Source organism: Xenopus laevis, chromosome 8S (genome assembly GCF_017654675.1).
Source record: "Xenopus laevis strain J_2021 chromosome 8S, Xenopus_laevis_v10.1, whole genome shotgun sequence".
Taxonomy (NCBI): domain Eukaryota; kingdom Metazoa; phylum Chordata; class Amphibia; order Anura; family Pipidae; genus Xenopus; species Xenopus laevis.
In genome coordinates this window covers 22096355-22113463 of record NC_054386.1, presented here as the reverse complement: position 1 = coordinate 22113463, position 17109 = coordinate 22096355, and the positions used below count along the sequence as shown (strand labels likewise).

The window sequence follows — 17109 nt, the reverse complement described above, 5'->3', positions numbered from 1 at the left end:
TCTGGTACGGTGATCCACTTTATGGGTAAAAAGGTCCCCTGCTGTTTGTCTATAGTGTCCTCTAATGTACTTGTAAAGTGTAATCATGTCCCCTTGCAAGCGCCTTTTTTCCAGAGAAAACAACCCCAACCTTGACAGTCTACCCTCATAATTTAAGTCTTCCATCCCTCTAACCAGTTTAGTTGCACGTCTCTGCACTCTCTCCAGCTCATTTATATCCCTCTTAAGGACTGGAGTCCAAAACTGCACTGCATACTCCAGATGAGGCCTCACCAGGGACCTATAAAGAGGCATAATTATGTTTTCATCCCTTGAGTTAATGCCCTTTTTTATGCAAGACAGAACTTTATTTGCTTTAGTAGCCACAGAATGACACTGCCCAGAATTAGACAACGTGTTATCTACAAAGACCCCTAGATCCTTCTCATTTAAAGGGATCCTGTCATGGGAAAACATGTTTTTTTCAAAACGCATCAGTTAATAGTGCTACTCCAGCAGAATTCTGCACTGAAATCCATTTCTCAAAAGAGCAAACAGATTTTTTTATATTCAATTTTGAAATCTGACATGGGGCTAGACAATTTGTCAATTTCCCAGCTGCCCCTGGTCATGTGACTTGTGCCTGCACTTTAGGAGAGAAATGCTTTCTGGCAGGCTGCTGTTTTTCCTTCTCAATGTAACTGAATGTGTCTCAGTGAGACATGGGTTTTTACTACTGAGTGCTGTTCTTAGATCTACCAGGCAGCTGTTATCTTGTGTTAGGGAGCTGTTGTTGCCTGGAGCCCAAAATATAATGTACAACTACTTCTTTAGTTAAGCTTTAGTTCTCCTTTAAGGACCAGGTGTGATGCTGTGGAATGTACGAGCAGCTGGTAACTATTTATGTCAGACTGTTGATTCTATAACTGACATATAGGGGCAGATGTATCAAGGGTCGAATTTTGAGGGGTTAAATCCCTCGAAATTCGACTGGGGAGTAGAACCGAATAGTGAATTTGGGCGAATCTACACGCTGGCGAATAGTCGCACGATCGAATATTTGATCAAAGGATTTTCATTCAATCGAATGCCTTTTTATTCGATCAAAAACGTAGAAAACAAGCCTATGGGACTTTCCCATAGGCTTTTAAAACAATTCGGTAGGTTTAATCTGGCGAAGTAGGCAGTCGAATGATCAGTACTTCGACTATTGAATGGGCGAATATTCGCAGCGTTTTTGCGCTCGATCTATTCGAATCATTCTACTCAGATGAATTTACGCCAATTCGATAGTCGAGGAGCACAAAAAACTACTCGAAATTCGAATTTTTTTCCTTCTATTCTATTGTAAGGTAGTAACCTGATTCTCGGGCGATAGTTTTGTATTATATAAGTTCTGTAAAGACATTAAAAAGCAGGGACAGCAGCATAGTGTAATTTGCCTTTATTTTTTAAAAGGTTTTAAAACGTATTGCACTTACATAAGTCACACTTCTGAGCGCAAAACCAACAATCCAGTCTTCTAGTGCAGATCATGGAGGTGAACCTTTGCAATACGTCCCTCTCCTTTATGTTCCACCTGTACATCAGCAGTGAGTCGATGTTCAGGAGAGGGAGACCCTGGAGTTGATAATATTGATATGCTCTTTTGTAATCAGGAATCTTGTAAGTTGGCGATTCCACCAGAGAGTGGAGAAGCCTACCGATTGAAGAAAACACTATTGCACCTTATTTTAATTCATTTTACCTTTTGAAGCAAGCACTAAAAGCACTTTGTTTGACTTCATTTTATTTTGGCGATAGCACCTTGTACAAATCACTGTAGCACTTTGATACACACACACGAAAAATCTGTGCATAGACTTTCTATGGTTCAAGACACACACTAGTTCCTTCAAATATAGTTGAGACGAACTCATGTGACTTTCACACACTGTAATCCAAATCACAAAAAAAAATGATGGGCTTAACTATATCCTAAACGTTTGTGAGTACCCAATCGATAACCACAGTTGGTGATGTGTGTGAAACATGAGTTTGCTTTGCCAATAAACTCTGTATATTTGAGAGTTTGGAGAGTGGGCTAAACATACTACACTATATATCACTATTTGTGTACTGCTAATCCCCTGAAGCTTTTTTAGCGCTGTCTCCACTATATTTGAAGGACGTTTTGGTGTACTCGGAGGAGAACGAGTGTTTAAGAGCCGGCAAAGAAAGGGGAGTTCCGGTAATCTTTGGATAACCATTTGACTTATGAACACACAGATTAGTGTTGTAACACTTTGGTGATTGCACTAAATATTAACAATATTGCACTAGGTTCTATTATTTGGGGTTTTTTCCATAGCCTGTGGCGCTGATCTTTAATTGTATCTTGATTTGATGATCCAGTAGAGGAATTGTGAAAAAGATCGGCAAAGGAAAAAATTCTGAGAGTTTACTTTTCCTTGAAATCTTGCAAATATTTGTTTTTTTGCAATTTTAATTCTGTTATACATTCTGGTTCATCTGCCTGCAGCTATGTGTGTAACGTGCTATTTACAGTAGTTCTTCTTTGATTGGCATTGGGATGCACCCCTACTGTATCTCCCAACAGTCTTCTACCAAACAATGGGATTTTGTTCTTTACATTCCCTGAGGATTATAGTGGCATTCAGGGCTTCCCACCCATAACGTTTAGTGGAGGTATCTTGAGTTTTTACACGATGAGCTGGGCAGTTTCAGGGAGAGGGATTTATGCCCATCAAACCCCTATAAACCACTGTCCTTATCATGGGACGTTTCTAAAATCCAGCCTCCTCAGACTAAGGGGCAAATTCACTTACCTCCGAAAATTCGCCAGCTACGGCTTCGCTCACATCGCAATACTTTGCCAGGCGTAGATTCGCCAGGACAACGCTAATTCATGAAAATCTGAGGTTGCGTCCAGGGTTCCAAAAGCTAGTGAAATTGCACTAGAGATAATATGATAATCAGGTCGAAGTTACGCTAGCGATGCTGAATTAGCATACGGCGTGAAGTTAAAGTACAATGGACAGGGTCAGGGAACCTAAATAAAATAGAGTTGTTATATTGCCCTACACGTGAGCCCAGTGTATAGTTTATGTGCCATATGTAAGGAAATATAGGGGGAACGGAGGGTACTCCCAAAAAAATTTACGATATTTTTCATCCTATCACCCTGTAAATAGCGAATTTCTCTCGATATTTTTTGACTCTGGCGTAAGAATTCTTACGCCAGCGACAATTCCAACGCCAGCGACAATTCCAACGCCGGCGACAATTAATAGATGCCTATAGCCTTTAATGTGCATCTGAATCGTCAAAAAATATCGGGAGAAATTTGCCCAGAACTTTTTTACAGGGTGATAGGATGAAAAATATCGTAAATTTATTAATTTATCAAATATATTTTGATTTTCGCCTGCGATTTTTTGCGGTGATATCGAAAATGTATTCGCTTGTGGCGAAACGCGCAAATTCGTGCCTAGTGAATAAATTCGCCCATCACTACCTGTAAAAAGTAAAAGACGCCAGCATTTTTTGGGACTTAGGAGTTTGTTCAAAAATAGTTGAATTTTTTTTTTCTTTCTACTCTATTGCACTTCGCCTGGTCTGAGCTGGCGAAGTAAACTCTGGCACAAGAGGTAACAACGTTCAGGAAAATCTGCATCTTAGCGAATTAGCGTAGTTACGTCCCTTCGCCAGACAGTGCTAAAAATTTGCCTGGCGTTAGAGTGCAAAGTAGCGTTACAGTTTATCTCCTTCGTTAGCGGATTTACGCCAGGGACCCAGGTCCGGACTGAGAAGTAAAATAGGCCCTGCTATTTCAGGTACACAGAGGCCCAATCAGCCCCCACCAGCCCACTAAATAGAGACTTTCTACCTTATAGCAGCCCCTCTGGCATTTGCCAGAACCCACAGATTGCCAGTCCGGGCCTACTGGGACCCTTAGTAAATCGCCAAAGTAGCAAAAAGACGTCACGCTGGTGAATTTTCGCCACCGTTAGCCACTTCGCACTTATGTGAATTTGCCCCTAAGAATTCTGCCTGGGTTTTGGTGAATATGTAGAAATAGTCACAAATAATAAGGTTATCCCTTTTTTTTTCTAGAAACATCTGTTTCAGTATTAAAAATAAGTAAGAATGACAGAAAACGTATAGCAAAGTATATTTACTAAGTCTCGAAGAATAAATGCACTGATTATACAGTCAGTGCGCCCCATACCGGCCCTGAATGGGATAAAATACAGCTTCACAGACTCAATAACATCCTCATACCAGCTGCAAGGTAGGAAATACAAGCAGCACGGATACAGTACGTTGATATGGCATGTGACAGAGCTGAACAAGGCAAACACAGGACTTGTTACTTTGGGAAGGCAGGGAAGGCACTCGCAAAATGTGAGCCACATCCCAGCTGGCACTGCGAGTGACAAGTCTTAACTGTCCTGGAGCCGTCCACCTGTGTAACAAGACTGAGAACTAGGGTCTCTTCATGCTCCTATGTCTCCATAAATAACCAAATAATTCCCCACAAGCTAGGAATGAGATCCCTGCTCCAAATGCTGACATCAGTGGTAACATATGTGATCCCGTGGGTGCAATGCATGCTGCCTCATGATGCTCATCTTCTTATGTGGACTCACGGGAAGCACGCGCAGCTCACTGGTCATTTCTTTACGCCAGTAGTTTCTTTTTATTCTGGCCTGCACTTTTTCGTGACTTCTCCAGCCCTAGAACTTTGCAGCTTCAGAATCATTTGGCCACCAAGCTCACCCATTGTGTGCCATGCGGGGTGCCCAGTTTATTCTGCGGCTGTTTTCAGTGTGGCATGTGCACACATTTCCATACGAACAGGCTGGAACGTTAAGAACATAAAACGGTTAATGAGAACACCAGTTGTGTGATAATATTGTTTTATAGGAGAAGGAAAGCTACTGAAGCAGTTTAGTTTGCCAATTGATTAGCCACAATAGTGCAAACTATAATGCTATATTTATTCTGCAGAATGCTTTACCATACCGGAGTAAACGGGTCTAGAAACTCGTGTTAATAACTGATTCCAGTACAAAAAAAAAATCTAACAAAATAACTGCCTTTTGCACAAATTCTGCATGTAGAGAGACAGGATTTCTGATGATTTTAATAGAGTGAGCTCTAATACATCTAGGAAAAAGGAGACCCCCTATAAGATATATTGGTTCACCCAACTGCTGCATGAAGACAGAATGAAGAGTAACAGAAGCTGAGAGAGGGATAGTGAAGATAAAGTTGACTATTTCAGATGCAGAATATTTAATTGATTGTATTTAGAAAGTTTCTTATTTCAGTATGCTGAAGCTTATATTACATTTTCACGATAGTTCCCCTTTAAGGGGCAGATTTATCAAAAATCGAACACAAACTTACACATCCGAGTTATATATTTGAAAACTCTATGGGGTATATTTATCAAAAAGTGAAGTTAGAGATCACCACAGTCCACTAGAGTGAAATTCCGCCATATTTCAGGCGTATTTATCAAAGGATGAACTTTCACTCATTGATAAATACTCTTTTAAAAATCCCATAGAAGTGAAGTGGAGAGTGGTGGAATTTCGCTCTAGTGGACTGTGGTGATCTCTAACTTCACTCTTTGATAAATATACCACATAGTCTGTGCATTAATAAGGGGAAAAAAATTCAAATCTAAAAGTTTGGTTTTTATTTTATTTACTCAGGACATAAATTTGATTGATTCGAGTTTTTCCAGACATGAACTTGATCATTCGTTTTTTTCCCCCCCATGGTTTTTCATGCAAGTTTTTGACATTTGGATATTTCCATGAACACGCAAACATTCGAAATTTGAGTTTATCCAAGGTAGAAAACCCCTCACACAACTCACAAATTAGATTTTTGTTAAATATGCTATGTTACAACCATGAAAAACACTAAAGGGCAGATTTATCAAAGGTCGAGGTGAATATTCGAATGAAAAAAATTCGAATTTTCCAGCTATTTTTTGTGTACTTCGAATAGGGAATAGTCCAAATTCGATTCGGATTTGCAAAAAAATAGAAAATTAGAATATTGAAACTTATCATGTACTGTCTCTTTAAAAATTCAACTTTGACCATTCACCATCTAAAACCTGCCGAATTGCTGTTTTAGCCTATGGGGGACCTCCTATGACCTATTTGGAATCAATTGGTGGACTTTGAAAAACTTTGAATAGAATTTGAATGAATGCGCTATTAATCGATTCGTACAATTCAAATTTGGGCCTATTTGAGCGAAAACTGACCTATTCGACCCAAAAAAAACTTTGACTTCATTTCGGTTGGTCTTTTTGAATTCGAATATCGAAGTTTTTTCAATTCGAAATTCGACGCTTGATAAATATGCCCCTAAGACTTCACCATCTAAAGGCTGTTGAGGTCAAGTAGAAGTCAATGGTAGTTGTCCTATTCCAATTGTACATTTTTTTTAATACATCTTTATTTGGGTCTTTTAATAAATTACTTTCCATTTGTGGTTTTTGAGAAATTTTGATTTTTTTTCGTGGTTTCGAATACCTGTAAAACCACCACAACCAGAATGTTGATAAATGGGCCTCTGCCTGTAATACATTTATTACATTTAGTCACCTGCAGTCATCTCCTCCAGCGCTGACTACATAGCGATCTCCACTGGTGAATCGGATATTAGCCAAATGGGCTGAGTGCCCTAAAAAGCGTTTGTGCTTTGCCTTCAGAAGAGTACAATTAAAATATAGATTAATAACCACTATCTAATTACCAGATCCATTTTTTAACAGACATATTAACATAAAAACAAAACTTGTTTTATCTAATGAACAGATATTTAATTATACTTTAATTCTTTTCCGTAACTTGACTGTTACTGTCAAGTTACGGACTGTAACAAGAGACTGTTCTACATGGGGGGGTGGGGGCTGACATCAAATTTCGAGGTCAAGGGGAAAAAAATGTGCATGCATTTAAGAGAAAACTTGAAAAAAATATTCATGGATAAGGGGAGAGTTTTTTTGTGTTAAAAATCTTGCACACAAGTGAGAATCACACTGTTCCATTCATTTTCAGTAAGGCAGGAAATCTGAAAATTTTGACTTTTCATGTTTTTTTATCTTCCTGCCCCTTAACGACTTTGCTACCCTTTCCCATAATTCCACCCCTCTCATCTCTTCTCCCTGACCCCATCTTCCCCCACTGCCATCATTATTTTTTTTTGTTTTACACTCTAATCTTTCCTTCTGCTCTTTTCTTTATCTTCTGTATTACCCCTTTCTCCTCTGTATTACCCCTTTCTCTTCTGCATTACCACTTTCTCTTCTGCATTACCCTCTTCTTTTCTGCATTACCCTCTTCTGTATTACCCTCTTCTGTATTACCCCTTTCTCCTCTTTATTACCCATTTCTCCTCTGTATTACCCCTTTCTCTTCTGCTTTACCCCTTTCTCCTCTGTATTACCCCTTTCTCTTCTGCTTTACCCCTTTCTCCTCTGTATTACCCCTTTCTCTTCTGCTTTACCCCTTTCTCATCTGCATTACCCCTTTCTCATCTGCATTACCCCTTTCTCTTCTACTTTACCCCTTTCTCTTCTGCATTACCCTCTTCTCTTCTGCATTACCCTCTTCTCTTCTGTATTACCCCCTTTCTCTTCTGCTTTACCCCTTTCTCTTCTGCATTACCCCTTTCTCCTCTGCATTACCCCTTTCTCCTCTGCATTACCCCTTTCTCCTCTGTATTACCCCTTTCTATACTGCTTTACCCCTTTCTTTTCTGCATTACCCCTTTCTCTTTTGCATTACCCTCTTCTCTTCTGCATTACCCCTTTCTTTACTGCTTTTCCCCTTTTTCTTCTGCATTACCCCTTTCTATTCTGTATTACCCCTATTCAAGTGTGCAGCAAATTTTATGCTTTATTTAGGGTTCAGATTTGGTTTGGCTAGGCTCTTGCATTTGGCCAAATCCTGCTAAAAGATGCAGAATCCAGGGTTCAGTGCCTAATTAGTGTAGTATTCAACAAAGGGCTAGCTTAGAAATATATTACTTACAAACTTCTCTGGACATGGAAAGTCAAACAATTTGACCAATCCAAAGTCATCGCCTGTCACAAGGCTGATTCCTGAGTGAGAGACGCAGGCACAAGTCACATCAGATTTCTCATTGTGTCTGGACCAGATGCCAACAACTTCATCACCAAGGACACTGAATGGAAGATCAAAACCAGGGTTACTTTGTGGCACTCATTCATGTCTGCTGTTATATACTGTAAAGATCATTTTTGTTCTACAAGTTTAATTAATGCAGAGGGCTGCTTGTACTTTAGCCCTAAATATTAGAGCAAATGAATTGGTCTTTAGTTCTCATTTAAGGTTAAAGGCTAAGCTTTCCTCTGCAGCCAAGGTGTCAAATCTGTACTGTCTTTACTGATTTAGAACAACAAGTTCAATAATAACAATGGGGTTGCATTTCTGTGACAGAAACATAAACTTTAACAGAGCTTTTACCTTTTTTACTAGCTAACTGCTGCCATTATTAAAGGGATTCTGTCATGATTTTTATGGTGTCTTTTTTTATTTTCTAAATGACACTGTTTACACTGCAAATAATTCACTCTGCCATGTAAAATGCCATTCCTGAACCACCAAGTGTATTTTTTTAGTTGTAATATTGGTGTGTAGGAGCCATCTCAGGTCATTTTGCCTGGTCATGTGCTTTCAGAAAGAGCCAGCACTTTAGGATGGAACTGCTTTCTCCTACTCAACGTAACTGAATGTGTCGCAGTGGGACCTGGATTTTACTATTAAGTGCTGTTCTTAGATCTACCAGGCAGCTGTTATCTTGTGTTCCCATTGTTCTGTTGTTAGGCTGCTGGGGGGGGGGGGGTGATATCAATTCAACTTGCAGTACAGCAGTAAAGAATGACTGAAGTTAATCAGAGCTCAAGTCACATGACTGAGGGCACCTGGGAAACTAACAATATGTCTAGCCCCATGTCAGATTTCAAAATTAAATATAAAAACATCTGTTTGCTCTTTTGAGAAATGGATTTCAGTGCAGAATTCTGCTGGAGCAGCACTATTAACTGATGCATTTTGAAAAAAAACATGTTTTCCCATGACAGTATCCCTATAAGGAGATATTTAGTTTCCTGTGTGACAAACTACAACACAGATTACAAAGCATTCACAAACATGTTTATGGATTACAGTCCAGTGAATACACAGTCTGGCTCTGAAGTCCTTACCTGGTCCAAGTTGCCCATGTTATCCTATCGATCACTGCCTGCTCTGTAAGGAGTTTTCCTGAAGGCACTTCATAGACTAATCGCTTATAACATCCCGTGGAGGCCTTCAGAATGATCATAAATACAAGATATTTAATGGATGCATTTAACAGGGTTTCCATTCACCATCCCACCATTTCATTTACCTCCCTTTATAAAGGTCATGGCAAATGCACGTGGCACGGAATGACCTCTAGTTCTAGATCATGTTCTGCTGTAGAATCGCTAAATGCGATCTTTACTCTTATGGAATCATAAACATTGGATGCACTGTGTCATCTATATTTTGGAGTGCTGGTTTAATGATTTATTATTGTTTTCATTATTGTTTCACTCATATTTGCACTCGAATTGTGCAAAAGCTTCTTTACGATACAGGTATTCGACCCGTTATCCAGAAACCCGTTATCCAGAAAGCTCCAAATTACGGGACGACTATCTATCATAGACTCCAAATAATATACATTTTTTTAAAATGATTTCCCTTTTCTCTGTAATAAAAAAACAGTATCTTGTACTTGATCCCAACTAAGATATAATTAATCCTTATTGGAAGCAGAACCAGCCTATTGGGTTTATTTAATGTTTACATTTATTTCAGTAGACTTAAAGGAGAATTCAACCCTAAAGTTAAAAAAAACCCTACTCCTCTACCCTACATAGACCCCACTCCCTCCCCTCCACCTAACTGTTACCCCAGGCAAATGCCCCTAACGTTTTACTTACCCCTCGGAGCAGATTCAGGCACGGGTGCCATCTTCTTCTCTTCAAAATCTTCGGAATGAGACCTGCGTGTCGGCTCATGCGCAGTTGGAGCAATTTTCTGTATCACGACAACTGCGCATGCGCCGAAACTCGAATTGCCAAAGCACCAGTCTCATTCCGAAGATTACCGAAGCGGCTGAAGACGGCGCCTTGAACTCCAATGCCTGAATCTGCACCAAGGGGTAAGTAAAACATAAGGGGCATAGTGAGTAAAACATTAGGGGCAAATGCCCCTAATGTTTTACTTACCCCACGGTGCAGATTCAGGCATCAGGGGCTGGAGGGGAGGGGGTCTATGTAGGGTAGGGAGGTAGAGGTTTTTTTAACTTTAGGGTTGAATTCTCCTTTAAGGTATGAAGATCAAAATTACAGAAACATCCGTTATCTGGAAACCCTCAGGTCCCTAATGTTTTACTTACCCCTCGGTGCAGATTCAGGCATCGGGGGTAACACTTAGGCTGGGGGAAGGAGGGTCTATGTATGGTAGGGGGAAGGGTTTTTTAACTTTAGGGTTGAATTCTCCTTTAAGGTATGAAGATCCAAATTATAGAAACATCCATTATCTGGAAACCCCCAGGTCCCAAGCATTCTGGATAACCGCTTCTATACCTGTATATAGTAAAGAGAGAGAGAGAGATTGTGTATGCCTCTCCTTGATGTCGTCAAACGGGCGTATCTCTCCCCGGAATGCCCACATTAAGGTGGGCGATATCGGGCTGATCCAATCGTGGACCCGAGGGCCCAACGATCAGATAAGAATGGAGGCCATATGCGCGGACGGGTCGCAGGACCGCATCAATGAACAGAAGTGGATTTTTTTACCCTGTCTGATCGGCATTAAGCTGACTTTCAGCCAGATATCGATCGGGGAGGCTCTTCACTTGACCCCACACACGGGAAATAAGCTGCCGACTCGGCCTGTCGCCAGCTTTTTTTCGGTTTGTGTATGGAGACCTTTAGACAAACTGGATTTTTAGGTATGAGCATCTTTTCTACTAACATGAGCTACTGCTTGTCAGAACACACCTTTGACTTGTGATACAAAAATGAATAATCCCTGCAGTCTTATACAGTTTATGGAGTACACCCAGAAACAACATAATGTGTAAAGTCACCTGAACATAGTGGCTGTCTGCTGAGAAATCTATTTGCAGCACAAAGCTGGGGATGTCTTTACAGTAACTGATGCGGTTCAATGAGGGGCCCATGGTAAGGTCGTAGAAATCGACAGCATTCTCACTGGAACCTACAGCCAAGTAGTGGGAATCAGGGCTGAATCTAGACACAAGAAAACCGTGTAAGGAAACAAAAGTGTAAAGGAAATAAAGTGTAAAGGAAATAAAGTGTATAACACTAGGTCGGTTCAGTGTGCTGAGAAGGTTCATCCAAAAGCAGATAAAGCCAAGAGTTTGTTTTATATTAAATATCAGTTATAGGGCATTGAAGGAGAATTCAACCCGTAATAAAAAAACCCTCCCCTCTACCCTGGGTAGACCCCCCTCCCTCCTCCCCCCAGCCTACCTGCCCCCCGGGAAAATGCATTTTCAAATACCCGTAATTTTTTAATCACCCCTCCATGCAGATTCTGGCCTCAGAGTTCACAGCAGCCGTCTTCTTCTCCGGTAATCTTCGTGCCTTGACGGCATTTTCGGAGCATGGGCAGTCGGAGTAAATTTCCACTGCGCATGCGCCGAAAGTCACAATATATTTCTGAAAAATTTTGTACGTTTTTGTGACTTTCGGCGACTTTTGTACGTTGTTCGGGACCAGAAATTTACTCCAACTGCGCATGCACCAAAAATGCCGTCAAGACGCGAAGATTACCGGAGTAGAAGAAGTTGGCAGCCGTGAACTCCGAGGCCAGAATCTGTATGGAGGGGATAGTAAAAAATTAGGGGCATTTGCCCGGAGGGAGGGGGTCTACCCAGGGTAGGGGGAGGTTTTTTTTTATTATAGGTTGGATTCTCCTTTAAACTGGGATTTTACCGTATGTCCTGGATCTTACCGTATGTCCTGGATCTTACCGTATGTCCTGGATTGCTGATCTGCGATCTCTTTTCTTTCCCCAGATTTTGAGTGAGGTTACAAGTAGGATAACGAACTCCCCATTCTTCATGCCAATAGCAACCATGTCCCCCTCTGGACTATAACACACAGTACGGGCAGCATGGCCCAGATTGACTTTATTCAGCATCTTCTGTGAGAAATAAAGAAAGATGGTAAGAAACCTATAGTTTCTCTAGAAGCAGGAATATCAATACTTGCACCCACATACCTTATCTACAATATCCCATAGTCTTACTGTCCCATCCTCGGCTGCAGACAGGAAGAAATCTCTGGACGGGTGAGTTGCCAGGCCCCATATTGGTCCATCCACGTGACCATTTATCAAAATGTTACAAGCTGCATTTTTTTCTCCAACTTCAATTATTTCTGCATTTCGGGTACCGACTAATATCTTACCCTAAAGACAAAAAGGCATTGATAAGCAATTCTGCAAACTGCTCTGTGCTTTTTTTTGCCGTGCCACTTGCTATCAATAAAGTTATAGTATCTTGAATTTTTCGATTCACTTGGAGATTCATGTATACTGATTTTTCAAGGTTTTCTTCATGCCTGGAATTTCTTGATAAATGGTCTTTTAGAGGCACATTTATCAAAGTGATAGGCTGGCACAAACGGGACCACACTCCATTTATTGAAGCAGAAAAAAGTTTTAATTTTAATAAAAAGACATCTCAAGAGAGCCTAACGCGTTTCGTGCCTTTTGGGCACTTATGACACAAGGCATGGAATGCGTAAGGCTGTCTTGGGATATCTTTTTGCTAAAATAAATACTTTTTTAACTGCAACAATTAATGGAGTGTGGACCGGTTTGTGCCAGTTTATCACTACATATTAGCATATTGTTTGCTGAAGGTCTGGGGCTTGAGCACCTTAAGCCCTATTTCTTATCATACTCAACATTGAGCGGCAGATTTATCAAAGGTTGAAATGAAAATTTGAATTTAAATAATTCAAATTTGGAGCTAATTTTTGTGTACTTCGACTAGGGAATAGTCCAAATTCAATAAGAATTTGAAAAAATTCGAAAATTCGAATATCTCTTTAAAAATTCAACTTAGACCATTCAATTGGTGGAGTTTGAATCGAATTTGATTGAATGCGCTGTTACTTCAATTCATACAATTCAAATCCGATGGAAAACTGACCTATTCGATCGAAATGGACCTATTCGGACCTATTCGGAATTTTGATAAATTTCGATTGGTCTTTTTTAATTAGAATTTCGAAGTTATGGGAGTTCAAAAAAAACTCCCATTACTTCGAAATTCGACCCTTGATAAATCTGCCCCTGAAATTTTCAACAGTAATTACATTTATCAAAGGTTGAATTTAGAATTCAAGTGAGTTTTTTTAAACTCCCTTAAATGCGAATATATTCGAAATTCAACTGGGGGGGGTAATTTAAGAAAAAAAAAGGAATATCTTAAAATCGGACGAATTATACAGACTCAAAAACTCTGGAATTCGATTTGATTTCAACCGAATTCGATTCGAAATCTTCAAACTGGTCACTGGACCTCTCCCATTGACTTATACAGGAATTCGGCAGGTTTTAGGTGGCGAATAGTCAAAGTCAAATTCTTAAAGGGCCAGAGGATGATAAATCTCAAAAATCAAATTTGAATTCTTTTAAAAACTCCAATCGAGTTTGGATAATTCCCTAGTCGAATTTAACAGCTCTGACCATAAATAAAAAAAAACGAAAAAATTAGAATTCTCAATTCTTTCCTTAATAAATCTGACCCTTAATCTCATAGGCAACGTGCAGTCTACTTGAGTTATAGGGAAAAAACTGCTTTTGCCATGAAATTAATTTTGTGTTTTTCTTTATATTTCATGAGTTGCTCACCTTTCCTCGGCACACAGACCTAACACAGTCAGTTGTTTGTCCGGTCTCCAACCTAAATGCACGACATCTTTTTAATTCCTGATCCCACAGCTTCACTGCGCCCCCTTCTTTGGACCTAGAGAAGTCACAAATACTTCGGCCAAATTCAGCAGTGTCAAAAAACCTTATTATACAGTTACACCAATCCTGATTCATTTCTCATACTGAACTTTCATACAAATACTGTGACTTAAAAGCCAAATATTGGCATTTGATATAAGGCTGCGCAGATGAATAATGTTAAAAATTAAAAAAAAAATTAAATTAAAAGTAAAATTAAAGTTAAAAAGTAAGGCATTAGCAGAACTTGCATGAACAATCATAGACTCTGAACATACAACTCCTGCTCTCCTCACAGTATAAACCTCCTCACAGTTTATAAAGCAGTAATAAGTCACTCACGGCCTCTCTTTTCCACCAGTAACGATCAGACCGTCTCTCAGTGTGGTGTACATCGTGAACACAGGCCCGTTGTGAGCTTTGGCCACAATTCGAGACAGAATGTGGTCCTTCCAAACACATACATCTCCGCTGATCGTTCCCGTGAAAGTCAGATTACCCTGCACAGAGTAAAATGGAAACAAAAATAAGAAATAAAACACAAATGTGTTAAAAAATCTAACACATACTGTTGAATGCATTATATTTTTAAACAAAGGAGCTAAAGTTATTCAGTAAGGATGGAGGAACATTAAGGGGCAGATTTATCAAAGGTCGATGTCAATTTTCGAATGAAAAAAATTCGAATTTCTGTTTTTTTGTGTGTACGTCGACTAGGAAATAGTCCAAATTCAAAAATTTGAACATCGAAATTTATCATGTACTGTCTCTTTAAAAATTCGACTTCAACCATTCGCCATCTAAAACCTGTTTTAGATTTTTAAGTTTTAAGTTTTTTAATTCGAAATCCAACCTTTGATAAATATGCCCCTAGGCTCTAGGCACACAGGCTGTTGGCTCTGGCTGTTGTAGCTTGCATATTTTTGGGGGCTTTGAATTTTCAGGGTTTTTTATGGCCAAAACTGTCAAATTTGACTAGGGAATTGTTAAAATTCAATTTGAGTTTTTTTTTTAAAATTCAAATTTGATTTTTGAAATTTATCATACATTTTAAGAATTCAAATTTGACTATTTGCCACCTTAAACCTGCCGACGGTGGCCTATGGAGGACGTCCTGGAATCAATTTGGAGTTGTTTGAAGCCTTCCTGACATTCGAGTTTTTTTTGGAGAAACAACTCGAATCGAATTTGATCCAAATTCGATTCAATTTGAGTTTTCGGGTCGATCCTATTCACCCGAGTTCCAAAAATTAGATTTTTTAAATAAACTGGTCGAATTTCGAGATCATGGGAGTTATAAATAACTCCCATGAACTCAAAATTTAACCCTTTATAAATTTGCCCCTTACTGTAGATTTTAGTATCCCAATAATATGACTTTCATTCAAGCCCTACATTTTCCTAAAATGTCATAACACAAAGGGAGGCACATGGCAACAAATTATCAGGTGTACACTAAGGGGCAGATTTATCAAGGGTCGAATTTCGAAGATAAAAATACTTCGAAATTCGACCATCAAATTAAAATACTTCGACTTCGAATATCGAAGTCGAAGTTTTTTTCAGAGAATTTGGGTATCCTGCGTTCGAAGTAAAATCGTCCAATCGAACGATTAAATCCTTTGAATCGAGCGATTCGAAGGATTTCAGAGATCGATCAAATGATTTTTCTTCTACTTCAAAAAACGTAGAAAACTGCTCTAGAAGGTCCCCATAGGCCAACATAGCACTTCGGCACTTTTTGAAGTCGAAGTTTTTCAAAGAGACAGTACTTCAATTATCGAATGGTTGAATATTCAAACTATTTTACTTCGAATCGAATTCAAAGTTGAAGTCGTAGTATCCTATTCGATGGTCGAAGTATCCAAAAAATTATTTCAAATTTTTTTACTTCGGAAATTCCCTTGATGGTCTACCATTGATGGATCTGCTCCATAATTATATATAGTCGTGGTAAAGACACTTGAGGGTTGGCATCCAGCTATGGTTTCCATATTTTCTCAGATTTCTCGAGTGTTTCCCGAGCATTATAAGTCAGTTTGATGAGAGCCAATGTCGCATTTATTAACTCAACCCACTGTTGGAGTGTAGAAGAATTGGGGCTCATCCATTTTATAATTAGCAACTTTTTTGCAAAGAACATAAGGGAGTGTAGAATTGTTATAGATTTTTGTAGTGGTACTAATTAATCTATTAATCTATTACACCTAGTAAGCAAATTTCAGGAGATCTGACTCCAGGAAAGGATAGACATTCATTAATATAGCGAGTTACTTCTATCCAATATAATGCTACTCTAGGGCAATCCCAAACTAAATGAAGAAACCCAGCCTCCCCCATACCTCATTTTACACATTTAGCTCCTTCTGATCTTCCCATAACTTTAAGGGGCCGATTCACAAAGGGTCGAATATCGAGGGTTAATTAACCCTCGATATTCGACTGGGAATAAAAATCCTTCGACTTCGAATATCGAAGTCGAAGGATTTAGCGCAAATAGTGCGATCGAACGATCGAAGGATTATTCCTTCGATCGAACGATAAAATCCTTTGAATCGAACAATTCAAAGGATTTTAATCCAACGATCGAAGGAATATCCTTCAATCAAAAAAAGTTAGCCAAGCCTATGGGGACCTTCCCTATAGGCTAACATTGAGTTCGGTAGCTTTTAGATGGCTAACTAGGGGGTCGAAGTTTTTTCTTAAAGAGACAGTACTTCGACTATCGAATGGTCAAATGGTCGAACGATTTTTAGTTCGAATAGTTCGATTCGAAGTCGTAGTCGAAGGTCGTAGTAGCCCATTCGATGGTCGAAGTAGCCCAAAAAACACTTTGAAATTCGAAGTTTTTTTACTTCGAATACTTCACTCGAAATTAGTGAATCGGCCCCCAAGTCTCAGGGGTATAATATCGATTTGGTGGCTCATCTTAAATTGTCCCTTAGTGATATTAAGAAAGGATATAAGTTGGCTTCTTCCAATTGGTCATCATCTAATGAATTGCTAAACCTTGTTAGTGTGTTTGTGTTGTGCTCCACACATAAAATAT

General features: G+C 39.3%; 1 protein-coding gene across 4 annotated transcripts in view; it reads right to left on the bottom strand.

Moving 5' to 3' along the window:
- Positions 1 to 4141: 4141 nt before the first annotated feature.
- LOC108699830 (echinoderm microtubule-associated protein-like 5) overlaps positions 4142 to 17109 on the bottom strand; it is a 119043-nt gene continuing 106075 nt past the window's right edge. For all 4 annotated transcript variants that reach the window (XM_041574774.1, XM_041574775.1, XM_018232433.2 and 1 more), the window contains 9 exons: positions 14403 to 14560; positions 13962 to 14076; positions 12321 to 12509; positions 12070 to 12242; positions 11161 to 11323; positions 9242 to 9345; positions 8046 to 8199; positions 6615 to 6715; positions 4142 to 4843 (listed from right to left, as the gene is read on the bottom strand). In XM_041574774.1, coding sequence (XP_041430708.1) covers positions 4807 to 4843; positions 6615 to 6715; positions 8046 to 8199; positions 9242 to 9345; positions 11161 to 11323; positions 12070 to 12242; positions 12321 to 12509; positions 13962 to 14076; positions 14403 to 14560 — 1194 coding nt within the window. In that variant the 3' untranslated portion in view covers positions 4142 to 4806. The remainder of the gene's footprint in view (positions 4844 to 6614; positions 6716 to 8045; positions 8200 to 9241; positions 9346 to 11160; positions 11324 to 12069; positions 12243 to 12320; positions 12510 to 13961; positions 14077 to 14402; positions 14561 to 17109) is intronic.